This window comes from Myotis myotis, unplaced genomic scaffold (assembly GCF_014108235.1).
Source record: "Myotis myotis isolate mMyoMyo1 unplaced genomic scaffold, mMyoMyo1.p scaffold_m19_p_8, whole genome shotgun sequence".
In the NCBI taxonomy this organism is placed as follows: domain Eukaryota; kingdom Metazoa; phylum Chordata; class Mammalia; order Chiroptera; family Vespertilionidae; genus Myotis; species Myotis myotis.
This window is the reverse complement of record NW_023416390.1, coordinates 26,046,742-26,073,918: the sequence shown is the minus strand read 5'-3', so window position 1 is coordinate 26,073,918 and position 27,177 is coordinate 26,046,742. Positions and strand designations below refer to the sequence as shown.

Sequence of the window (27,177 nt, the reverse complement as noted above, 5' to 3'; positions counted from 1 at the left end):
CCGTGTCTTTGGACCATTTTCTGATTGGATTGCTGTTTTCTGTTTACTGTTGCATTGTGAGAGTCCTTTGTATTTTCTAGCTACTAGTTTTTGTCAGATAGGTGGGCGGCAATATTTTCCCCTAGCCTGCAGCTTGTCTTTTCATCATCTCTGCAGCCTTTTGTGGAGCAGATATTTGTAATTTTGATGAGGTCTGACTTACCAGTCTTTCCTTTTTTGGGTCATGCTTTTAGTATCATGACTAAGCTAGTAAAAATGGGTTTCACTTCCTGCCTCTTCTAGTGTGCGGTGCCTGGTCGTTGAGGAAGAAGCCGCGGGGCAGGGTGGACATGAGTGTGAATGATTCTTCAGCTTCTGTCTCGTTTGGACTCTGGTGTGTGTCATGATGCGCTGTTTGTCCCCAGACAGAGTGGACCTTGTCTTAGAAAGACTGTAAGGTGGTATAGTGTTAAAATGAACACATTTCCAGAATCTGTTTCCAGGCCTCCGTCTGGGACACTGGGCCCTGTCCCCATTCCTCTGCCCCTTTTGTCCAGTCATATCCAGCTCATCCTCTGTGTCCACCTGCGTGGCCCTCCTCCAGTGTCCCCCTCGGCCCTGTTGATGTTGTGGAGCAGACCGTCCTTGCTGGGCCGCGTTCTCCTGGGCCTTGCAGGATGTTGAGCAGCATCCCGGGTCTCTGCTCACTAGACAGTAGCATCCTCCCCACCTGTTGTGACAACCCAAAATGTCTCCAGATGTTGCCAAATGTTCCCTGAGGGACGAACCTGCCCTGATGAGAAGCCAGGCTCTAGACCATCAGCTCCAGGAGTGTGGGGCCGAGTCCACTTTTGTGCACGCTCCCACCTCAGCACCGTGCCTGACCCATGGGTGCTCCACTAGGATTTGTGAAATAGGTAAATGGGCAAACTGTACCTACCACCTAACAGTGTTTCACATGGCAGCCTTGGAAATAGCACCCCGATTTCAAAAGAGCCAAGTGAGTTTAATTGTGAATTCAGCCCTAGAAATGCTGGTCCCTGTCGACACAGTAGAATATTGGTGCCCTCGACCTTCTTCTGCCTGGCCGATAGGGGAGGCTCCCTGAGTCTGGAGTTCCTGCCTGATAAAGCCCACATCCTCCCCTTAACTGCCAAGCAAGGGCCCTCCCCACCTAGAGGAAGAACCTCCGTCATGCACAGGCTCCCACCGACTCCCAGCTCTCCTTCTAAGAAAAGGAGGGCATCGCAGCAGGCAGAAGGGGACCTCCCGCAGGTGGCATTTTGGAGATAATTTGGCACAGGGTGATATTCAGCCTTCACCTGCTGAGTGTCCTTCCTCTGTCGCTGGGCCCTGCCCTCTTTTCACCAGGGAAGGGAGGAGAGTAGGATTGGGGCTCAGTTTTGCTTAACTAATTAGTTCAGAAAGTTCCCAGGGAGTAAGTACAGTGGATGTAAGAATAATGGAGGGTATATGAGCGTGTTTGGGGTTTTCTCTTTATACCTGGCATTTCTGTTCCCTGAACCTGAATGATAAAGCTAGCTTTGGTTCAGAAAACAAAAACAAAGGCCATGGTGGGGCTGGGAGAGCAACCAGGTGGTGGGAGGGGAGCAGGGCCCATAGGAGGTGATGACTGGTTATGTCAGCCGTTCCCTGCTGCTGCTGCTTTATGGGAAGGATGTCAGCGGTGCAGGAGGATCCACAGCCTCCGGAGGCTGGGCCAGGCTTCCTCCTGCGAGGAACAGCTGTCTGATGAGGGGCCTGGTGTGGACAAACACCCGCCCTGATGCTCCGCACAGGAAGCTCCGGGTAATGCAGGCATCCCCGCCTCTTCCAACAGGCTATCCAGGAGCCTGATTTGATAAGGGGGGCTGACGTTCAGAGCTTTCATTACTGGTCACTAAACCCTCCCTTCTGGGAGCCACTAAGGGGAATGGGCTGGATTCCTTCCTCTCCCACATAGAGAAGCCTTGGGTGGAAATTCCAGGGGGAGCCATGGTGACAATTGGCATCAATGCAGTAGCTGCTTTGACAAGAAGCAGTGTGTGACTTCAGACTGGAGCCTGGATTCTGAAGTAAGGAAAGTCCGTGGGACCTCCGTATGCCACCTGGGGGGAGAGTGGAATGTGCACCTTCCTATGGGCCAGCGGGGTTTCTCATCCTTGGCACTTGGCACTGACGGACGTTTTGGGCCAGATAATTCCCCGTGGTGAGGAGCTGTCTTGTGCATCGTGGGATGTTCAGCAACAACCCTGACCTCAACCCACGGATGCCAGTGGCACTCCCTCCCAGGTATGGCAACCAGAACGTCTGCAGACATCAGCAAATGCCCCCTCCCCCCCCGGGGGCCGCGGAGCCCCCTCCGAGCTGAAAACCACTGCACTGGAGTAACAAACATTCTGTTCCATTCTTGTTCCTTGTAAAGCTGTGGTCGCTTGTTTACTCCGAGACACTGGTGATGTAAGCACAGGACAGAGAGGTAGAAAGAAGGCAGTGTTTCCTCACTTCTGCCTCGGTCAACCCTTAAACTCCATCACAAGAAGCAGTGTGACATACCAGCTAAGAGTCCATTCAGACATCTCTTCACCTTGTACGATCTGTATGGTCTGGGCAGGTTATTTAATTTTTCCGGACCTCTGTTTTCAACATCTATAGCATCTAAATACTCATGCCTACACCTTAAGTCAAGGGTTCACCTAGATGTTGAATATATAAAGCTCCAGGTACAGGGTCTGGCACATGGTAGACATTCCATAAACGGTGGCCATTAATTTTGAGTACTTGAGAATGCATTCCACAAGTTTTAAGCAAGTTGGGATTTTTTAAGTTAGCAATAAAAATTGCTGCTGCTTAAAATAAGAATGAAATCAGTTCATTTCCACTGAACTACAATTTATTTCATAAACATTATTGAGTTTCTACTACATACCAGATACTCTGCTAAACTCGGGGCTTAAAAAAAAATGAATAAACTATAATCCTTGCCATTAAACATCTAGTGTGTAGATGTAGTCACATGAATGGTTCCAGTCATGTGCATCAAAATAGAACCACCACTTATTGAAAAAAACTCAATGTAGAGTGGTCTGTGGGTTGTAAGGGGGTGTAACATTCATTTTACTGTATATAAAGGGCTCTCACTATATTATTTCTCAACTCTCTGTTTTTCCAGCAACTGCACTTTTTATTCCAGTTTTTATGATCCTGTTATTGAACCACGGTTCTTGTGCTCTGTAGCCTTTTCTGCTCCTCCTTGCTACACATTTCAGCTGATCTGAGTTCCTGCTGCTGTGTTTTTATAACCAGAAAAGGGCTGCTTGTTTTAAGTAATGTGTTCATTGTATATATTTTGTAAAACATCCAGAACAGTATAAAGAATAATAAATTATATTCATATTTCCACCATCCGAACTAAATATAGAGATAATATCTTATATCCATATTTCTAGACTTTTTTGTGCCTGTGTAGAATTTTTGCATAGTTAATTATAGCATAGCTTTCTTTTCAATTAAGATATATGCAGAATATATTACCATATATTTGTGATATTGTGTTAGAGGGATGTCATGAACTGACCCTTACTGTTGGATGTCAGAGGTCATGGTCTCCCATACGAATTGCTGAGCCAAGAATAAAGTGCAAACCATTCATTGAGGAACAGTTCCCAGGTGACAGAGTAAGAGAGTGGGGGAGTAGGTGTTAGAAAGGGGATCAGCCAATCAAGTGGGGGGATATCAAGTGAAGGCCCACACTCAGCCTGATCCTGGAGAGTTCTGTGCCACCTTGAGGCAAAGAAGCTGGGCTCTCAGACTCCCGGACCAGTAGTCAGTCAGTGGCTGTTGGCCTCTGGGGTAGAGGAATGGTATGTGTCAACTCCCAGCCACCTAAAGTCCACCAAGAAAATGGGCTGCAACTCCCAGTAGCAATTCTCCTAAGGTGACAGGTGCAAATTGTTGGTGTCAAAGCACCCAGAAGCTAGAGGAGAAGTGCACAAAGCTGGTGAAAGATCACCCACAGTGTTCCTTCCCTTGGAAATTGAGGTTGCAACGATAATTGCTATGCAATTACTTATTGCAAAGAATATTGTAATGATTTTTCATCTAGATATAACTGTACAGTGAACATGTTTACACCCAAATCTTTTTTTTGTTACTACCTTAGGGTTGACTATCTTTCTGTTTGTGCTTATGAAACTCCCATGACCACCATTGAAAATTGATTTCTAATATGGTACAAGAGAAAGCTGAGGCCGATAAGGATTGTGAGTTGCCCTGGATCTCTTGGTTAGTTGATAGAATGGGATTTGAACCTTAGGTTAATTTTCCCTGACACTTAGAGGAAAATAGAATAAATGTCTCATAAACTTGCATTTTAAAAGGCAGCTAACAAAGCCCCAATTACCTTCTTCCTCATAGCCTTCCTTCTTCAGCCCAATAGAGATTTAAGAATGAATGATAGCCCAACCAGCATGGCTCAGTGGTTGAGCATTGACCTATGAGCCAGGAGGTCATGGTTCAATTCCTGGTCAAAGCACATGCCCTGGTTACAGGCTCGATCCCCAGCGTGGGGAGTGCAGGAGGCAGCCGATCAATGATGCTTTCTCATCCTTGATGTTTCTATCTCCTTCTCCCTCTCCCATCCTCTCTGAAATCAAGAAAAATATATTTTCTTTTTAAAAAAAAAGAATGAATGATGGGAGACATCTGTAATACTCTCAACAATAAAGATAAATTAAATAGAAAGAGAGAGAAATAAATAAATAAATGTGGATAAAAGGCATTTGGATGTCAGTTCAAGTATATTTAATAAAATGCATGCCTCTTCATTGGAGGAACCTTTTAAACATTGTTGCCATACACCTCTGTGACTGAGCATTTCTTTCCTGAGTCTTTTAAAGTTCATTTTTGGCTACATTAATTAGCATCATAGATCAAGTACACACTTTGAGGTCTCTAAGCCTCTCCCCAGTAACCTGAAAGAGCACATTTAAAACCACCAGGCTGCAGTCACTTTGATCAGTTAGTATTTCCTGTTTCTTCTCTGAAGTTTTAAAGATGCTGACTCATTCAGATACCACTCAGTACATTTCCCAAGGTATCAAAATGCACTTCACTTTTGCTTGTTCATCTAACTTTCCGCCTTAAGAGAATGCGGAAGATGTTTGGAAAATGAAGACAGGGTTGGGTGAATGTATCTCAGGGATATTTGTAGAGGCCTGAGAGACCAGAGTCCTCTGGCCATTCCAGGACCATATTTGAGGCTCAACCTCAATTGTTTGTGCATTAACTCCTGTCACTTTCCCGATCAGCCTTAATCTCTGCAGGTCAACCCCCGAAGGTCTCTAGAATGTCCCTTGCCAGACACCCTGAAGAGTTAGACCTTTGCCTGTTGGTAAGAGTATGGTGAGAAACATTTGGCATGGCTGCTGGGAAGGTCAATCCTACTTAAGGCCACTAAGTCTCAATTTGGCGGCCGAATACCTTTCCTTCACATTTATTTCTTTGAGAAGAAAAACTGTCATGAAAAAAACTGTTGGGGAATCTGCTGATTCTCATATGATCTGATGTACTGTTTTTCTCTACCTCCTGTAGCCCCTCTAGAAGGAAGAGTTAGCCCAAAGGCAGAATAATACAGGGTTCTAGGTACTAAGAATGAGGATCCTAGAATCACAGATACCAGAAGGATATCAAAGCCTTTTCAGTGCTTGATGGGGGCAGGGGCTGGTTGGCATACCCCCCCGCCTCCCCCCCTGAGATAAATTAGGGGACTTTCCTTGTCATACTGTGTGCCAGTTGTTCATTTCAGACACTTGCATTGTTGGGAATCCCACTTTCAGGATAAGACTCACTGTCTTCGCATAAGAATTTTCTATTTGATATTCTAGCCCAACTTCAATGCCCAACTCACTCCTGCAGCTTTTCATCATCTAGTGTGCCTCCCCTGGGTGGTATTGCCATGGGAGGCAAAGCAATTCATAAGTAAACAGTCTATCTTTCATGATTTGAACTTCAATATTTGGATATAGTCCAGAGAGTGATGCAAATGCATTTTGGACTTTCCCCATTGGCAATGCGCAGTATTCCCAGAGCTGATTTAGAGTTTATTAGGTGAGCATACTCAGATTGTGGTCTCTAAAGTCTGTCTCCCTCTAAAAGGAAGCAGAGACCCCTAGAAAAGTGGCTGATTCCACCTGGGACAGAAATGGGCAAAAGGAGCTGGGAACATCTTGTCAAACCAGGAAACGAATCTAATGAGACTACAGGTCATACGGAAGGTTCAGGAGCCAACCTGCGGAAGCTCCTCTTGAACATCAATAAGGATAATACAATTTCAGTGGATCGAGGCCCTTAAAATATGTTTAAAAACATGAGTTTGTAATTATACTAAGAAAACAAACAAATAAAAAAATCCCTCTGGTTAACTCTAAAAATGCTGGGTAACCAACGTATTGTGTGAGAACAATATAGGGAATGACTCACGCATTTATCCTGCCTTTGCTGTACACATTGAACCTCTGGATAACCATGTGATGGGTTATGGAAATTTACTTTCTATAGAAGTGTTCCAACTAATGCAGAGAGAACAGACTTACAATAGCACCATTGGGCAATCCCTAATCAAACAATGCACTTAAGCAATGATTATGAGTAGCTGCTAAGCTCACAAAAGAAAAAAAAAGCAAGAAAGAAAAATGGCATTGTTTCCTTCTTCCAACACCAGGTCCAACACCTGAATGAAATATTCCTAACAAAAAAGAAGAAATTTGAATCTGATTAGCCCCTAGAGCAGAGGTAACAAATTTCCTGCAAAGAGCCAAGTAGTGAATGTTTCTGGCTTTGCTGGTCACATAGTCTCTGTTGTAGTGAGGCTTAAACGCAACCACAGACAAATCAAAGTGTGGCCCCATCTTACCCACGAGCATGCAGACCCCTGCTCCGGGTCCACCAATTTCCAGGAAGTACAGAAGACACATCACGTGAATGCAGTTAGCAAAATCTAGACTGTGGGAAACTCACCAGGACAAGTAACCTGGTTTCTTCAACCAAAAGTTCCAAAAAAAAAAAATTAAAAATACAGCAACTAGAGGAAGACTCTTTAAAAGACAGAGACATATCAACCAATTGCAATATGTGGACCTTATTTAGATCCTAATTCAAATAAATTATTTTTTTTAAAAAAAGAAGAGAATCAGGGAAATTTGAATACCAACTAGGTATTTAATATATAAAAGAATTATTAATTTTCAAGTGGGATAATATTGTGTGTGTATGTATTTAATATATATATATATATATATATATATATATATATATTCCTCAGGTTTAGAGTATGTGTTGGATATTTAAAATTATATGGTGTCTAGAATTTATTTCAAAATAGCCTTTGATTTTAAAAGAAATAAAATAGGCCATAAGTTGATAATTACTTAGTTATTGGGTACTAGGGGGAGGGGTATTTTTGCATATATTTGAAATCTTTCATGACATAAAGATTTTAATTATATGTATATATAAAATAACGTATTGCTTTAGACAGTTTTAGAGAATGAAAGGCATGTAGTTCTTTCCATTATTAGACACCCTTGGGCCGCCTAAAACAGATGTGAGTCATCTGGCTAAGAGTTGGAGCCTGAAGAGTCCTTCTAGTGTTTTTTCTCCCCAAACTGTTTACATCTTATTTGTTATAGTAAATAGAGCTGACAGATATCTCATTAGCTCATATGTCACATATAAAATTTATTTTATTTTGTAAACAAGAATTTATTAGGTTGAAACTAAGGTTCCTTTGTGACTGGCTCTCCTAGTCTCTCATTGGTCAATGGAGTGGCATTCATTCAGGGCAGGGGTCTGGCCACAGTGCTTTCCCAACCTAGAGGGATGTCTTCAGCGATGGTAACAGGGAGTGAAGGGAGCTGAGGCTTATAGGAAAGCAGGCACCCAGCCCTGAGGAGTGGTTGCTGTGCAGGATGTTTGCCTGAGGAATGAGAACTCCGAGTTACTGGAACTCCCATTCATTTTCGTTTTTCCTGAGAATAACTCAATCTAGATGTATGTGACATATTCTAACTTTTAATTGCTTAAATATTTTTATAACGCCGTGTATTCCAAACCAAACAGCTGGAGCAGCAGCAAGTCCCATGGGTCAACCTCTGGTTTAGTACCTACCAATTGACTAAGACCCTGTGGGCACTAGTGTGGGGAGCCTCTATAGGGTTAAACCTCGGACTGACCTGTTCACAAAGTCACAAACAAGTCCCAGCTTAGAGGGCACAGTCCTCTTAGCGTAATTAGGCTTGACCTTATAAGGCTCCCTAGATCTTACCTGGGAAGCTAATGGGCTGAGGGAAGTGCAACAAGAACAAAAACAAGTGAAACTCACAAGAACAGTGTAACTTTGGTAACCACTACCTTGTTTACCTCTGACTATAAAAATAAAGGCTCAGCTTGCCTCAGGATCTTTCTCTGTGGCCTCAGCCAGGCACAGGAAGATCCACGGAGACTAGAGAGAGCTAGAGAGTTCTGAAGCTGTCTCCATGTAAAACATTCTTCGCCGACTCCGTCCACCTTTGGGAACCCTTGGACCCCCGGGGCTGGACCCAGGCACACTAGGATTCTAAAGTCCCATAGCCCTGCTCTCTGTGAGCTTTCAGTCTAGTTGGCAGGAAAAAAAATACTTGAAAAAACAAAATGAGAGGGCAGATAGGAAATGCTATGGGAATTCCGAGAAGAGCATGAATAGCCCTATCTGGGCAATCAGGGAAACTTCCCACAGGCCATGGACGGAGTCGGGGAACTCTGGTGCTTAGTAGGTAGAGGATAAGGGAGAAAAGCAAAGGCCTGGATGTGAGCAAGACCAAGGGCTAGCAAAAAGACGTACCACCCTATAAGGGTTGGCAGATTTCACAGGCCAAGATACTGTTCTGAGCAATCAGGTGAAAATATGCAGCAAACAGTTGGAAGTATAGCACTGAAATTCAGCTGAGGATTTGAACTACAGATTTGAGCATCATCTGGTAGAAGTGACGATTGAAATCATGGGGTCTATGGGAGTGGTGCTCTGCCTACCATTGACAGGTGGTGCATTTATAGACATAGGGATGCGCCAGGAGTCTGGCATCTGCAAAACTACCAATGGTTATTCACTACACTAAATCTCATTTAAAACTCAAAGCAGTACCCAGTTATATCAAAAACATTTCCCACACGGAGAAGGAAAGCTTTGGAGGAAGAGAAACTAGAAGTTTGTGGGGAAGGAGAAACCCACATTTGGAAGGACATGCCTATAACCATGGCTTTACTTACAGGTTTATGATCTTCCTCCATTGATGACTTAAAACTTAATCTTTTTCTTTACTGTTATGAAAAGAATACTCAAGAAACGGAAACATGGATGCTATGTAATACAGTTGAGCAACATCTTTATTCTTTCTCTCTTACTTGAAAGTTTAAAGTCTAATTTCTTTTAAACAAACAGGAGGTTACTATGTTCTTCCCATAATGAGAATCTCCTTGTCCTCTAGAGGCTAAGAATTTCAAAGCCTGAACTTCAACCAGTTATTCCATGTAAAAGATTGTCTATTTGGACATGAATAGGTATCTGTAATAGGAATTTTATAAGCCTAAAGAATTCGTGCATCAATATCCACTCTCCTGGCTACAGAACTTTGGAGAGAAATAAAAGCTTGGTCTCAGACATGTACATATGCCAGGTGAGTTCAGATGAGTGAAGCATTTAGCCTAGGAAACGGAGGCCAAGAAGTGATGCCCAGAATATCAATCAAAAATAGATCTGATTCCAGATTCTGCACAGCTCTGACACTGTCCTGCTGCACTGTCATCTCCCAGAAGTCCCAAATCCAAGAAACCAAGCAAAACAGCGATGGCAGCCTTCCCCCACTTCATAATGGAACTGTTCTTTTAGAAAAAAAATTCGTAACCGAGCAAAATGATGCTGAATAAGATGGCAATTTATTCGGAAGATTGTCTTTGTCAACTCTGAGACGTTGGAGCTGTTAAATTTCCAACTGTTACTGATCCTTTATACCCATTTTACAATCTTCTACAGAAATCCATAACACTTAAGTGAATCAACTGTAAGCAAGAAGGGGCAAACCCAATTTGATGTCCTTTATGAGTGTGCAGATTCAAACATTTATTCCAATTTTGCTAATCCAGGAGGATTTCTTTGGGAGGCTTGGGTGTATAAATTCGATGGCATGCTGAAGGTGGACGCCAGAATAGATTACAATGCAAGGGTCAACAATTTAGATTGATGAAGTTGGTGCCAGTCACCGAATTTGACCATTTGTAACCAAGATTGTACAAACTGTTTTATACTTAGCATGGGTTTTGTTGTAAATGTTTCCCTCCATGTCCCGCGTGGTTCAGGGTTCAGGATCTGGAAGAAGAGCCTCACACAAATGAAAAAGAAAAGACATGAGATAACTTGGGAATATTGGGGGACCAGGCGGGTAAGTCCAACTCAGGAGGAAGGACTTCCACTGGTGCTCAGGCCACCAACCTTTTATAGTGAGAGGTTAACAGGGCAGTGGTCACCATAGTTACACAGTTCTTGTGAGTTTCACTTGTTTTGACCATAGTTACACTTCCTGCACTTCCCTCAGCCCATTAGCTTCCCAGATAAGATCTAGGGAATGTTAAAAGGTCAAGCCTAATTATGCTAAGAGGACTGTGCCCTCTAAGCTGGGACTTGTTTGTGACTTTGCCATCAGTTTCCCACAGGGTTTTAGTCTACTTCATTTTAAAGGGGAAATTTATCACCAGAAAAGAAAAGAAAAAAGAAAAGAAAAGAAAAGGAAGGAAGGAAGGAAGGAAAAAAGGGAGGGAGGGAGGGAAGACAAAGTGTCTAATTTTTAGATAAAATGAGCAAAGCTTCCATAATCAGGATTTGGAAGCTCCCCAATGTCCAACAGGCGGAGAGAAACTCGTGATCGTAGTGGTATTAGAGCCAGTCCTGGGAGCCAAAGTCAAAGTAGGCCACTCTGGCCATAGGAAAGCCCCCAGAAGGAGCGTATGTAGGTCAATTCGCTGTTTTGAATGTAGACAGGCTGCCTTTATGCAATTATTTTACTGTGAAGCTCTGAAGAAACTCTGAATGCTCTAAATTTTTTAAAATGTGTGAAAAAAATTGCAACATCACCTTGAATGATGGCCTTGGTGTTCACCTTGTGGCCCTATGTGTGGGGGTGGTAGGCGGGATCTCTGGCTGCCAGCCCTCTTCCACCCCAAAGAATTTACCCTCCTTGGAAAGTTTGGGCGCTAACAGTGACTCAACACAATCATTTTCCCAGTCACACTCAATAAATATGATTTTGATGCCATGAAAAATAATTAGAAAAACAGGAAGTATGTAAGCCAGCAGGTTTGATCCCACATGTATTTATTGACCACCTACTATGATCTAGAGGTGAAGGAGACACACGCATAGAAAGGAAAGTGAGGAAACACCAAATGCTGGTTTGCCTAATGCTGCGCTAATTTATTCCTTCCTTCCTTCCCTCCTTCCTTCCTTCCTTCCTTCCTTCCTTCCTTCCTTCCTTCCTTCCTTCCTTCCTTCCTTCCTTTCTTCTCTCTATCTCTAAAGCCCTTTTTAGCTCTAAGACTTTATTTTTATTTTTCAGTTACAGTTTACATTCAGTATTATTCTGCATAGTGGTTAGAAAATCGTGTGTTTTATAGTGTGGTCCCTTCCCTCCAATATTTTAAGTACCCACCTGGCCCAATACATAGTTATTACAATGTTACTGACTACCAGTATATTCCCTGTGCTGTAATTTACATCTCCGTGACTGTTCTGTAACTACCAATTGGTACTCAATTCTTTCATCTTTTTCATCCAGCCCCCCAACCTCCCTTCCCTCTGGCAAACATCAGTCCGTTTTCTGTATCTGTGAGTCTGTCTCAGTTTTTTTGTTTGTTTATTTCTTTTCATCGTCAAAGATATTTTTTCATAGATTTTTAGAGAGATTGGGAGGGAGGGGGAAAGACAGAGAGAGAGAGAAACATCCATGTGAGAGAGACACATTGATTGTTTGTCTCCTGCATGCACCCGACCAGGGCTGGGGCTCGAGCCTGCAATCAAGGCACATGCACTTGACTGGGAATGGAACCTGGGACCCTTCAGCCCGTGGGCCAACACTCTGTCCACTGAGCCAAACCGGCTAGAGCGAGTCTGTTTCTGTATTATTTTTTGTTTATTTGGTTCTTTAGTTTTTACATATAAGTGAAGTTGTATGGCATTTGTCTTTCTCTGTCTGACTTATTTCACTTAGTATAATACTCTCTAGGTTCATCCATGCTGTTGCAAAAGGTAGGATTTTATTCTTTTTTATGGCGAGTAATATTCCATTGTCTTCATGTACCAAACTTTTTTATCCACTCGTCTACTGATGGGCCCAGTGCCCATTCTTTTCCCTGGAGCACAGAGACCTAACTTCCCCTTCACTCCTGGCACCTATCTCCTAAGAGGCTCCCCTCTCTCTTGTTCTCTGCAGACACTCCCCACCTCCTCGTGGGAAGCTTGTGCTTAGCAGGAGCTTTAGTCCAGAGCAGGGGTCCTCAAACTACGGCCCGCGGGCCACATGCAAATACAAATATTGTATTTGTTCCGTTTTGTTTTTTTTACTTCAAAATAAGATATGTGCAGTGTGCATAGGAATTTGTTCATAGTTTGTTTGTTTTTTAAACTATAGTCCGGCCCTCCAACGGTCTGAGGGACAGTGAACTGGCCCCCTGTTTAAAAAGTTTGAGGACCCCTGGTCCAGAGGGAGGAACCAAATTAGCCATATCACGATTTTTGCTTTTGTTTTACTGGCTGCCACTTTGAGGTTCTTATTGAATGAAAGTATTTGCTTTTCCATAAACATATGTACCACTCCTCATTTTTCACGGCACAAGAGAGCTCAGTAAAGGGTAATCAAGGAAGAAAGCACATTTAATAAAATCACCATCATTGAGAATATCCGTGTAATAAAATCACCATATCGAGAAGACCTGCCCATTGTAGATTTAAGGATGTCCCTTAAATTTATTGTAATCAACAATTCTTTAATTAAGAAAGGCATATGTTCATGTGGGAAAATCAGGTATACGGTGTGTAGTTATATGATAATCACAGCCATGTGAGTGGTGTCTTCCTTAGAATGAAATCCAAGAGCCGGATCAGGCTCTGCAGGCCCCTTAGGACCTGCCCCTCCTTCTTTTCCCCTCCTCCAAGTTCTCTTTGTCTCAGCCACCCCGACCTCCACCACCAGGTGTGTTCCCACCTCAGGGCCTCTGCCCTGCCATCCACCTGCCTGACAGGCCCTACGCACCCTGCTCATTGCCCTGCCGGGTCTCCCATCGTTCAGGCTTCGCCACCTGTGTTCCCTCTGCAGAGGAGGCTCTTCGGATAACTGCCCTGTCTAATGTGGCCCGCACCAGCCTGTCATTTGCTGGCATCACTGTTTTCTCATGCCTGCCCTGATCCCTCTCTGACTCCTTTATTGCTTCCTGGTTTATTTTCTGTCTCCCTCTGGAATGGAAACTCCATGAGAGCAGGGATCTTGCTGACCTTTTTTACAGTTGAATGCCCAGCGCTTAGACAAGGGCCTGACACACAGTCAGCACTCAATAAATGTTGATTTAGTTGGATGGACAGTGGCTATGAGTAATAAATAACAATTAGAATAGTGTCTGGCGCTTAGTTGGGACACACTAAGCAGAAGTTCCCTTCTTGTCCCCTCCCATCCCCCTAACAACGTAAGTCAAAACCAATGTAATCTGTGCTGTTCTTCTTAACTTTATTAAGAAGGTATTCAGTTATGCTGGGTAAGGTAAATCACATCAGGTTGAGTACAAAGTAGTTCCCAAAGTGGCCATTTCAGTAGCATTTAAATGATCTTTTTCTAATCTAATTTTCAGGTTGGCCTTGCCAGCAGGAACCATGTCTTGGCATTTCCCCCTCTTCCTCGTGGTCACAGTGACTTTGCCCTCCGTGTGCCTCCAGTTTAATCCTCAGCCTCTGGAGGAACTAGGCTCTGACATAGGGATCCAAGTTTTCCACCAGATTGTCAAGTCCCGGCCTCAGGACAACATCGTCATCTCCCCCCATGGGATCGCGTCTGTGCTGGGGATGCTGCAGCTGGGAGCCGATGGCCGAACCAAGGCGCAGCTCACCTCCGTGATGCGATACGGCGTGAAAGGTGAGTCCTGTGGGCTCTGGCCGCAGGGCCTGACAGGAGTCTGGGGATCCCTTGCTGGGTCTTCTCTGAAAGCCCCAGAAGCCAGCAGAGTAGCCCCGGTGCCATCCGGGGCTTAAGCCCTCTGCTCTAAAGCACGGGTGCCGCGGTGCTGGAAGTTAGGAGAGCTGGATTCTAGCCCGTAGCTGTGGGGCTTTGGGTCAAACCCTCGATCTCTCAGTTTTCTCATCTCTGAAGAGAAACTGCCCATCGGCCCCACCTTCATGGGGTGTACAGGGCTAAAAATGCCTTATGGCTGTGAATGCACTTTTAAAAATGTCAGCTGGGGAGGTGGGTTGTGCATGGCTATGGAGGGCAGCACGAGGAGTCTTACGGTGATGGGACCCTTCTGTGTCTTGACTGGGGTGATGGACACTTGAATCTACCTGGGGGATAAAATTGCATAAAGACACACACACACACACACACACACACACACACACACACACACACACAGCCATCGGAATGAGCTCTGTGGACCGTCCCAATGGCAAGTTCCTGGTGGTGGCATTGCCATACATAATGTCACAAATGGAGAAACTGGGTGAAAGGTATGTGGGACCACCCTATTCACTGTTTTGCAACTTCCTATGAAGCTATAATTATTTCAAAATAAAAGGCTCCAAAAATTGTTTTTTAAGTGAGGCCCAGTTCTTGGAAAAAGCATAGTTTTCTTTACTTGTTTTGAACGACGGACTTAAACCTAACCTAGACCTCCTATGTCCCAGCGCTGTCATTTTGCTTTAGCTTGGGTTTTCTCACCAGGGTTACCTGCCTCCTCCACGCTGCTGGGGGCCAGGTGCAGAGCCAGCTGCAGAGCCTTCCAGGCATTGTGCCCTGAGCCAGTCACTTCTCACAGAGTAGTGACTTTACTGGGAAGTGACCATTTTCCCTGCCCCTGCTCCTCCACCTCTGCTGGCTTTGACTGAGTTGACGCCTTCAGCTGGAGAGGAAGATGAGTGAGGTGGGGTTTGTGCACTTCGGGTCCCGTTGGCGATGGTCTCCGTGTGGCCTCCAGCGCTCCCGGCACCGAATGCCTGACCCCCTGCTGGATGACACAGCGTTAACCTTCGGCATGAGTTTGCAGTTTGTTCACCTGTCGGAGCAGGGAAAGAATAATACTTGGGACACACTGTTCTGCCCCTTGCTCAGGAGTTCGGGAACTCTTGGTGGCTTAGAACTTCACAGTGAGTCACGGCTAGAATTTAGGGCCTTTCCCTGGGCCGTCTGTGTGCCAGTCCAATTCCAAAACAGCAACTGGATTTTGGTTGTTGGTTTTAATGTTGAGCCACACTCATTTTAAGCAGTACTTCTAAAGTTTTGAGAATATTGGCCTGTGGGCAGCGCCCACCTCACTTTTTCTTCCTCCCAAACCTCTGTGACGTCTGTTGACATGACACACTGATCCCAGGGAGCCTGAGTGGTTATGCAGGCTCCGCCTTACTTCCAGCTCCGCCTCTGAGAACTCACAATAGTGATGCTCATTGAGGACGAAGGCAGGACTGTGTGGGGCTCTCATTGAGGACGAAGGCAGGACTGTGTGGGGCTCTCACTGAGGACGAAGGCAGGACTGTGTGGGGCTCTCATTGAGGACGAAGGCAGGACTGTGTGGGGCTCTCATTGAGGACGAAGGCAGGACTGTGTGGGGCTCTCATTGAGGACGAAGGCAGGACTGTGTGGGGCTCTCATTGAGGACGAAGGCAGGACTGTGTGGGGCTCTCATTGAGGACGAAGGCAGGACTGTGTGGGGCTCTCATTGAGGACGAAGGCAGGACTGTGTGGGGCAAAAGAGGAGAGATCTGCTCTGATCTTCTCCCAGCAGGAGACCAGGGCGTGTGGAGGAGGCCTTATGGCTGAACGGGACAGAGCTGGGACGTGGCCTCTGACGTTTGCTGCTCCCTGACTTATGAAATGGGCCAGCCCCCTCCATCCGGTCCTGCCCCACAGAAGGTGTGAGGGGTAGAGTCCTGAGAAACCCGACAAAGGCCGTAGGACCACCTCACCTCTTCATGGAGCCTGGGCGCCTCTTCTCTGCCCTGGTTTAAAGGGTCAGAAGAAGAGCCTGGCCGGTGTGGCTCAGTTGGTTGGGCATCATCCCATGCACCAAGAGTTTGCAGGTTCAGTTCCCAGTCAGGCACTGCCCAGGTTGCAGGCTCAGTCCCCAGTAGGGGGCGTGCAGGAGGCAGCCAGTCGACGTTGATGTTTCCCTCTCATCGATGTTTCTCTTTCTCCCTCTCCCTTTCTTTCTCTCTAATAAAATCAATAAAAAAATTTTTGTTGAAGAGCCAGAAGAAGAAATGCTCTCAGAGTGACAAGACTTGCAGGCATTTTAGGACGGTGTCATTCTGCAGCGTGCGTGAGAAGGACCTGTAATACAAGCTCTCTACGGAAACACCTTGCATCCTTATAACTTATTCTCCTCCTTCCCATGCTCTAAAACTGAGTGGAGCATGGATGGATGGCTCGTGTGAAATAAAGCTTATGCTGCCATAAAATTAATCCCTTTGCTTTTTGAGCTTGATATCAAGTAAAAATCATTGTTCGTGGATGATGGCACATGGCCATTTTTTTTATAGTCTTTCAAATGCTTATTTTATTCTTTTTCTTCCTCCCAAAATAGAAAAAGGTAATCATGTTGTTAAATCTTTGGCAGGAAAGGAAACAGCAGTCACGATTGTTAAGTGAGAAAGAGAATGGGTTGGGAAGATTCCTTCCATGTATCCCTCCATGGCTACATAATTGAGGCGCCTACCAATCTTCCTGTTGACCCAGTACTAAGAAAGTCCCTCAGGAGAATGAGGTCCACATGGGAAAGTTGTTGAAAACACCTTCAATGTGCCTGATTTGATGCTCGAAGCATGACCGATTTTTAAGACCTATTAATAGTTGTACTTTATTTAATTAAACCCCCCCTCCTTTTCTTAACACAAGGACACTGAGAACACTGCTCATATTATCTTGCTTATACCGTTGTTATTGCCATAAGATAGAAGATACTTTGAAAAATAACTTTTCTAAATTCTTGTGGAAATACTGCCATGTTTTCTCCTTTCCCCTCTAGGAGCTGGTAAAACGTTAAAGAAGATCAACAAGGCCATCGTCTCCAAGAAGAATAAAGATATTGTGACGGTGGCTAATGCAATGTTTGTGAAGAATGGCTCTAAAATTGAAGTGCCTTTTATTACCAGGAACAAAGATGTGTTTCAGTGCGAAGTCCGGAATGTGAACTTTAAGGATCCAGCCACCGCCTGTGATTCCATCAACGCGTGGGTTAAAAATGAAACCAGGGGTGAGTGGTCACGGCTCCCTGGGCAACATTTTGTATGATTTTACACTTTGTGAATGAAAGCATGAGTTAGACTCTAAGATCCTAACACGTGTCTGCAAGTCCAGTGGCCCTTCTGTTGGCAAAGGCCAAGACCCTACTGGCTGGTCTGTCTTTTCTTTCTGAGCAGGGTCCACAACTCGGGCTGCCTTCCTTCCTTTTTCGTGCCCTCAACTCGTGTCCCTTGGGGATTTTTTCCCCTGTAGCACAGGCAGCAGAGCAGACTACAGCCCTGCAGACCTTCTTCTTTCCTCACTGCATCTCATCCCCAGAAACCTCATGCACTGGCCCTTGTCTGTTTTGAAATTTTTGCTACTCATTCCTTCCTGCCTTTGTATCTGTTGTCTCCTTTGCCTGGAATGTCCTTCTCAGGAAGCAGGTGCCTCCTCTCCAGTTCTGATGGGCATATGATTGTGCCTCTTCTATGTCCTTCATGATAGCACTTGCACACGGCATAACGATTACTTGTTTACCTGTGTCTCTTCTCCCATGAGACTGAGCCAAGTCTGACATTGGCGTTTTAAACCTGTTCATTTGTAAACTGGAGTTCCAGGTGAAAACATGCAGGAAGAGAGGTAGGTCCAGGACAACAGAGAAAACTTAAGTCTAGAAACGTAGATTTGGGAACCATTTTTCATAGAAGGGAGAGTTGAGGGCACAGGAGTGGAAGCAAAAGAGACACAACAGAGAGAAGATGCTCAAAGAAAAAACTTTGGGAACTTCAGGCATGTTTCTCAGTGTGGTTCCTGACATACCTGCATGAGAGTTACCCGGGGCGTATGTTTAGATCACTGGACCCCAACCTACTGAACACTTCCCCTTGTTAATGCCTATTCATTTTTACACTGTCACATGAAGAACATAACAGTTAAAAGAGCACGTTCTGAGTTTGAATCTCAGTTCTGCCATTTATCGGCTGTGTCACCTAGGGCTCGTTATTTAGCCTCCCTGTGCCTCAATGCCCTCATCCGTAAAATGGAGATATCATAGTGATACTACTAGAATAGCTATGTCAACGTTAAGGTTGTTATGAGGATAAAAATAATATAGGTAAAGCATTTAGCAGAGTGCCTGGCACTTAGCAAATGTTCACGCGTGAGCTATTTTTTGATAGCCATTGGCTCAACTAAGTCATACTTCCTCAAGGAACCCATCCGTACCTGACCTCGCCAACCAGGTCAGATTCCCCTTATTTGCCCTCACATCCTTGAGTGCTTTCACTCAAGGTAGCTGTTACAACTGCAGCTTTATACTATTCTGAGTTTACTTAGTCAGCCTCCACCTCAAGGACACACAGATCTTTGAGGGCAGGGTTTGTTTGTTTGTTTGTTTCATTTTCTTATCTAAAAGAATACGTGGCACCTGATAGGTAGGCATCTAAGGATGGATGGGGCCAGGCCAGTGTAGCTCAATGGTTGAACATCGACCAATGGACCAGAAGGTCACAGTTCAATTCCCGGTCAGAGCATATGCCCAGGTTGTGGGCTCGATCCCCAGTGTGGGGCATGCAGGAGGCAGCTGATAAATGATTCTCTCTCATCATCAATGTTTCTCTCTCTCTATCCTTCTCCCTTCCTCTCTGAAATCAATAAAAATATATATTTTAAAAAAGGATGAATGGGTAGGTGGATGGTGAGTGTATTGGAAGACACGTGGATGGACAATGGGTGCATGTTTATGGCAGTTACTGATGGCAGGCGCCCCGTGTGCCTCATTGCCTCTAAGCTATGCATTTCTTACCTTTCTTTGTCTTTTCTGTTTATTTTTTTTCATGTCTCCTTACAATATCTTAGTCCTTCCAGTGACAACCAGAGGCTTTATTTATCTTAGCAAAAAAAAAAAAAAAAGGTTGAAGAGATTTCTTCAGACACTTAGTGAGCACTGACTGTACACTGAACACAGAGCTAGGCAGGATTTTAGGAAATGAATGACAGGGTCCTTGTTCTTGCACAATTCGTGGTTCAGTTGGGGGAGACAGACACATTACATTTGTCTGGAACAAAATCCCTCAATGTCATGGTGGTGCTGAGCATCGGGCTTTATGGAAACTCCTGGGAGATGAGTGGGAGGCTCAGAAAGGTGTACAAGAGGGACCATGGAGCTATGTCTTTAAAGGCAGGTAGGGGCTGCACTGGGTGATGTTCCCAGCAAAGGCAAGAAACATTCACTATGGGGGGACCAGCTCTAAGGAGCTTGCTATTGCTGGAGCACAAAGCTCTAACTTCCTTCCCACAGTCTGTTGGCAGAGGCCGGCCTTGTACTGAATAAGGGCTATTTAAAACATGTATTTTCCTTCAGATCCTAAGGTAAGGCGGCGTTGGTGCCCCCTTGTGGAAATAGGGAGCAATGGTGAAACTGTCAGGGAAACCTGGGTCTGCTTCTTTCCGGTGATTTCTTTAGGTTTGTTTATTGTACATCAGAATCCTCTTGCGCTTCATTTAAAAGGACTTAAATCTCTTTTCTGAATTAGACATTGTTGCTTCTTCAGAAACTCGCCATTTAATACATTATAACTTGCACTTATGCACTCTCTTTTTTTTTTTAAAGGCTGCATTGAACTAATTTTTAATAGCTTTGGGTAGTAGTGATCTCTCTTGCACATGTACACACACACACACACACACACACACACTCAGCTGAATCTTCAAATATGAAGCCAAAAGGACCTAAATGAAAATCCAAAGTGTGAAGCCCAGGTAGCACTTTGCAGGATCCTGTGGCTTCACGGAGCCTCCCAGAACGTCAGTGGCTGCTCCCTCACTCCTGACACAAGCGAGGTGGACCCTCCCCACATCTTGACGTCTGGTGAAGAGCGTTTTCCTTCAAAATTCGGAGTTCTGGGAGAGAACTCATTTCTTTTCATCTCTGTAATGTTAGCACCTAGCTTGATCCCTGACCCATAAATATAGACAACGATTTTAACTTCCACTCTTCTTTACCCACAGATTACAAACCAGTGCCCAACATTTCTAAAAATCTTACGAGAACTTAGGCATTCACCTTTGCTCACACTGTGCAGGATAAAGTGTTCCTTTATTTTGACTGTGATTAAATCAACTCAGTGATTCAAACAGCCCGACTGCTTATCTTGTGCTGACCAAAACCTCTCACTGGTCATCACACCTGTCCATTATTAGCCAAAATAGGGAACTTAATTAATAATTAAATACTGTATAGCAGTGATGGCGAACCTATGACACGTGTGTCAGAGGTGACACGCGAACTCATTTTTTGGTTGATTTTTCTTTGTTAAATGGCATTTAAATATATAAAATAAATATCAAAAATATAAGTCTTTGTTTTACTATGGTTGCAAATATAAAAAAATTTCTATATGTGACATGGCACCAGAGTTAAGTTAGGGTTTTTCAAAATGCTGACACGCCGAGCTCAAAAGGTTCGTCATCACTGCTGTATAGCTTATTTGGATGAGTAAATTTTTCTAAAGCATGGGGCTGATAGGGACTAGGTATAAAAGAATTTCTTGATGAAAAGTTCAGTAATCCCTACATAGAGGATCTCTAAATTCTTTCCCGATCTCTGATTTTTAACTTGTTTTCAGCTTTACTTTTTAGTGAGAAAAAGAATCAGAAAGTACACAAGGGTGATGTAAAAAAATTGCTTTTCTAAATCATTTAAGAATCCCTTTGATTTTCCCATTCTCCTGATCCAGCAGCTGCCTCTGCCCACCCTGAGTTTCTTCCTTGTGTGTTCTGTGACTTCACAGGTAAGATCGACAACCTGCTCTCCCCTGACCTGATCGACGGCGTGCTCACCAGAATGGTCCTGGTCAACGCCCTGTATTTTAAGGGTTTGTGGAAATCACGGTTTCGACCCGAGAACACAAAGAAACGTCCGTTTGTGGCAGCTGACGGGAAGTCCTACCAAGTGCCCATGCTAGCCCAGCTCTCTCTGTTCCGGAGCGGTAAGTCCACACGTGCAAGGCTCCTTTCTAATACATGGTTGATTTCAGGTAAGCTATAGAGCAGCAGATGCTGATTCACCCCATTTGTATAAAATACTTGCTGTAGATTCATACGTCTCTAGAGACCTGTGTTGGAGGATGTTCAATTAAATGTTAGCAGAGGTGGTATTTCAAATTATTCTTTTTCTTTATTTCAATTTTAAATATGTATCCATTTTGCAATCAGGAAACAAAAAATGTATCCATTTTGCAATCAGGAAACAAAAACATGGCCCACTTCTGCTGCCATTACCACAGCATAGATAACTGAGCCTGGTGGTTGCATTTTAAACCTGGTTTTATCAAAGCATTGGTGGTCCGATTAACATTATTCTTCTTTTCACTGTATAAGTTAGTCTTGACATCTCCAACCTATACCAGGACGTGTGTTTTCCATGTATTTCCTTTGTATATTCAGTACGAATTAGCTTCAAGCACTGTTCAACATTTCACTAGCTGCCCGATTCTTAAATTAGGGAATGCTTTATATGAGGGATGCAATAAACAAAGTCACTTTCCTCTCATTTATTATTCATCATCCTTCTTGGTAAAATGTTGTCATTCACTCAATAAACTTTTTAAAAAGATAACATATATTTAAAAAGTCCTGCAGAAACGTATCATGCGAAGCAACTGAGGATAAGAAAAGGCTCTTTTGTCCCAAAGTTGGAAGCAAGAAGACTCTAGCAGAATGCTAGCATGGCCATCAGCTCAGAGCCAAAGTGCAGCTGTGTTATCTTAAGGCCTATTTTTGCACACATTCCCCATTCTAACAAAATAAAAAGTGAGGGGACCTCATTTACTGTATGTTTCAGTAGTCAAAGATGAAAATGCAAGGATTTCCACAGACATTCCCAAAAGATTTAAAGCTGCCCCACACCAGCTTCCCAAATACCCTTTCTCTGTCTGATTCATCCTGCCCAGAAGCGGGGTTTCTCTTGGTGGATCAATTCTGTTTCAACTGTTTGAGCAGCAACCTAACACTTAGGAAGTGAAGTGTTTTACAAAACTGCTGACATCAGTAGATGTGTGCAGATATATTCTCATTTCATTTTCACAGCTCTGTAAGGTAGACACTGTTATCCCATTGCACAGATAAATAAACTAAGACCTGGATAAGGAATTTGCCCAAGTCCAAGAGCTAGTGTGTGTCAGAGCCAGGATTTGAATCCAGGTCCTATAACTTCAGATCTCATGTCTTTGACCTCTGCGCTTGCCTTCCATAAGGTGACACTGTGAAAGCAGTGCTTTAGGGACTGAGTGGGAGGAGAGGACAAGTGTTATTTTTGTCTCCTGGCTCCTCAAGCTGCCAAGTAAAGATAAGCGTGGAAAGGGTTTGTTCCGAGGGATCCTAGCTGACATTTGTCATCAGCCCCTGTGATCAGAAGCAGAAGCAGAGCCAGGGAGAAAGGAATCATGAGGCAGATGTGAGTGACTGGATATAAATGGTTAGTTAATGATGTCTCCAGTCGAGGCTGGATTAACCGGTGGAAATAGACACTGTCTCCTCGCCTCAAGCACACTCAACTCATAAGTTTTTATTATTCATGACCCCAATCCTTATCTGAACATTAAACACTTCTAGAAGTGGTTAATGAATACCTCCAGGTGCTTATTCCTCGCCCTGGGGTAATCATTTATTAACTGCTTCCCACATTTCAGTTTCTAAAAATTAGCTCTGCCAGAGGAGGGACCTAATGTTTACTTTGAGGATTAAAGGGATTATTAGGAAGTGATTTTTTTCTCACTTTCCCATGGATTTTTTCCATTTCTTCTGAGACCATTGTGTTATGCAGGGTAAAAGCAGAGACGAGGGTCCCGTGTTTGCATTATAGGTAGCCCCAAGACAAACCCGGGCCAGCCTGAGCCTGCACATGCACAGATTGCCACATATTTCTTTCTTAAGAGGAACCTGCAATGTCACCCTGTAGTCAGCCATTCTAATTGCTTCACTATTTTCATCACATTTCATAGTTAAAAGTGTTTGTTATGTAACAAAGACAAGTTCACTGTCTCTCTGCCACCCTTCCCCCATCTGCGGAGACCTGACGTGGATGTTATCTGTCTCCAGTGCAGTGATTGGCAAAGGTCCTCCTCAAAGAAAAGGCAATCATGAGAGAAATCACTTTCTCTTTCCTCTTTTCCTTAAACATGGTGTCCTTCTAGGTCATTTAGAGCAAGAGGAAGAGAGGGCCCTGCTCAGTGGGCACTCACCCTGGGTCTGACCCTGCTAAGTCCCTTACGTGTATTTTTTTTTTTTCATGTTTAACACTAGATTGCCCAAGGAAGTCATTTTGACTGCTTTTTAATTTCAATTAGAAAAACAATTATGTATATAAGGACACAATGTCTTAGAATTTTGTGACTTTTTGTACAACATATAAATGCATTTATTAATAATTGTAGTTACTTCCCCCTCCTTCATTTCCGGTATATATATATGTGTGTTATACCTATATTGCCCAAAAGCAGTCATTTTGATTGCTTGGGAAATTTTAAATAATCAAATGACTCTTATTATTGAATTGAGTAAATTTCTTATATGACCAGTTCGGCTCTGTATTGAAATAATAGTTTTCATTTTTTTTCGATTACCGTCACATGATAACATACAAGTACATGATAAATTGTCGATACTTGATAAGTTGCAGTTGCTCAATAAGCTAAACTAGTACTTGTTATTCGAATCTTTATGCAGTGATACTTGTTCTAATAAGTTGTTTATTTTATTTCTTTTGTGCCCTAAATTCATGAAAGAAATGTCGAATAGAAGTGAGTTATTGGAAAAGCTAAGGAACATAAGTGAAGAGTGCTCGATATTATTCTTTCACAATGCAGTCATTTTGACTGCTTTTGGGCAATATAGGTATATACTAAGTTTCAGTCTTTCTAGTGTTAATCATCTCAACAACCCCTGGATAAGGAGTTTGCCTAAGTCCAAGAGCTAGTGTATGTCAGAACCAGGATTTCAATCCAAGTCCTGTAACTCCAGATCTCCTGCACTGGTGTCTCCATCCTCCATGCTCAGAGGCACACAGAGGTTAAATAGCCTCACCAAGGTGCCGAGTTTTTCTTAAAAAGTTTCAGATATGTTTAATAAAACTTTTCAGAAATCCACCAGAAGTCTAGAAATGCTGGTTTTCCACTCACCACATTATTTTTATAACTCAGTACATGCCAAATGTAGAGGTTCCATGGGATCCTAAAGTGCTCTGTCTAAGACTTTTCCCAGGGAGCTGGTAGCCTCTCTGGGCCCGTCCCCATGAGCTGGGCTTCTCGCCAGTGCCCATCGTGACTACACTTTTATTCACTCTCATCCGAGATGCTCAGGCAGGCTGCTCAGTTGCTAAATGTTTTGAATATTTTACATGGGATAAAAGGGTTCTAAGATCAGATTAGTTTGAGAGATCTGGGGATAACTAGAGTTAAACAGTTTTCTTCAGACTATCTCAGAGCCTTCATAATGTTGGTATTATATTCTCTGCAAGAAGCAATGGTCCAGTACTTCCTAAACTCACTGGGTACAAAACCCAGTTTGTCCACCGAGCATCTTGCAAGTTGCAAGAGTTCTCTACACGACATTTTGACAAATACTGATTAAGTCATTCTTGGTTTGTTATTAGTAAGCACGAGTACCATAAATTATCTAAGAGCCCTAATGAAAGTTACCGGAATGAATGAAGAGTGAGCAGGGAGTCAGGGTAGTGAAGTAGGAAAATGGTCTTTGGCATTAGACATACTGACCCCAGGTCCTGGTGCTCCACTTCTTAGCCATGTGTCCCTTGGCAAGTTACCGAATTCCTCTAATGGTAGCTTCCCTAGTGGTAACACAGACCTCTTATACCTACCTTATGGGACACTGTGATTGTAACTGTGTGGAAATGCTCGGTATAGGCTGGCACAGATTGGGCCCTAAACAATGGAAGCTGTTTATTCCTTCCCTCCCTTCTCTTCAACATGCACACATAGTCTTGGCCAAAAGAATCCTTCTCCGGCAGCTCAAATTCATTTCTTTATTCATATGATAAGGCTCAACTTCTTGCAAAGCACTGTATTCTAAGTGCCTTTGTCCTAAGGAAGCTATTTTGCATGGCTGTCTTTCTTCTGAATCTACCGTGGTGACCAGCGGTCACTCCCACCACGTTTGGAAGTCATCAAGGGCCTACTGAACCTGCCTCTGATTTCTTTAGGGTCAGCAAGCACCCCCAATGGCTTATGGTACAACTTCATTGAACTGCCCTACCACGGGGAGAGCATCAGCATGCTGATTGCGCTGCCGAGCGAGAGCTCCACCCCACTCTCGGCCATCATCCCTCACATCAGCACCAAGACCGTAGACAGCTGGACCAGCATGATGGTGCCCAAGAGGGTGCAGGTCGTCTTGCCCAAGTAAGTGGCTCCTTTCCCTGAAGGAGAAAACAGCGGAAGTGCTCAATCCTTGATGGTGATTGTGCCAGATACCAGACAACACGAGGCTAAAATCTGGCCCATCACGACGCCCACTTTATTGTGCAGAAATCACATGGTCAGAATGCAAGGCTGTGTTTGGGGAAAGTTTGTTGTTCTTCCCGTGCTCCTGATATGGCCAGCTCATGCCAGTGGAGGGGAGAAGGCAGATGGCCTCAGACCCTCCACAAAACCCCAAGCTCCACACATGTCTCATTTGTTCAAAAAACTGGAAAACACATGCATGTCATCATGTTAATATGATGAAATTACAGTAAAGTTTAGTAGCGTTTTTTTTTATAAGGAGCTTCATTTTAGTTATTTATATTTTAACTGGAAGTTACTGAAGACCAAGGCCCAGAAGGTAGGTGGTAAGGGAATATTTTGAAACCACCAAGCAGAATCCAGACGTTAGTATCTAGGGAAGTTTTTCTCTTATATCCTGAAAGTATAAGACAGATGGAATTTGTGCTGTTAAGACTTGAATCCAAGGGAAAAGTCATCCCAGATTCTGTCTGAATCCTGAATTTCTAACAGATCAGAGAATGCCTTGTTTTGCCTAGATTGTGAAGGGGGGCAATGATGTCTTCCTTTTACGAACTTTTTAACATAAGTGTTTGGCCCGTCTCTGGGCTTTTAACCACCCAGACCTCAGTGTGGTGGTAACTTCCCGTTCTAATAGCTTTTAATTTCCAGTCACTGAGTTAAGAAATCAGAGAAGTACGTTGATAATAAGTATTAGTAATCTTCCCAAGTTTTTTTTTTTTGTTGTAAAATAAGCCTTTACATGGGCAATGCTTGGTATAAAGGAATGAGTTGGTGACATTGTTGGTAAATTACAATGATAATTAATGGCTAATTGCCATTCCTACCCATCTGTGGTGAGAATCCATTCACCTACCCTGTTGCTCTCCCACAAGATGTGATCAAATCTGGTAAAATATCCCCTGATGGCACATTGAATAGCTGACATGTGGGTGCTATAAGGCCAGATAGCCTACACATATTCAAGAAACCAGTATTTCACCCAAACACAATACCATTTCCATGTCCCCTATTCCCAATGTTTGCTCTCATTTTAACCTTCTGAGATGCTTTCAGAATCTCTCCATGAACCAGCAGGAATGCATCTCCTCTCTTTTGACCATCCCCAGTCCCAGTGAGGATGGTGGCTCTTACGGCAGCCAAGGTGATGGCTCTTTGGTTGGATGCGGGAAGGACTG

At 43.8% G+C, this 27,177-nt stretch overlaps 1 protein-coding gene across 2 annotated transcripts in view; it reads left to right on the top strand.

Annotated features, from left to right (window-relative positions):
* The window catches only part of SERPINE2 (serpin family E member 2), a 54,080-nt gene that overhangs the window by 20,040 nt on the left and 6,863 nt on the right, over nt 1–27,177 (top strand). For both annotated transcript variants that reach the window (XM_036319780.1, XM_036319779.1), the window contains exons 2-5: nt 13,903–14,183; nt 17,281–17,508; nt 21,272–21,469; nt 25,699–25,897. In XM_036319780.1, coding sequence (XP_036175673.1) covers nt 13,925–14,183; nt 17,281–17,508; nt 21,272–21,469; nt 25,699–25,897 — 884 coding nt within the window. In that variant the 5' untranslated portion in view covers nt 13,903–13,924. The remainder of the gene's footprint in view (nt 1–13,902; nt 14,184–17,280; nt 17,509–21,271; nt 21,470–25,698; nt 25,898–27,177) is intronic.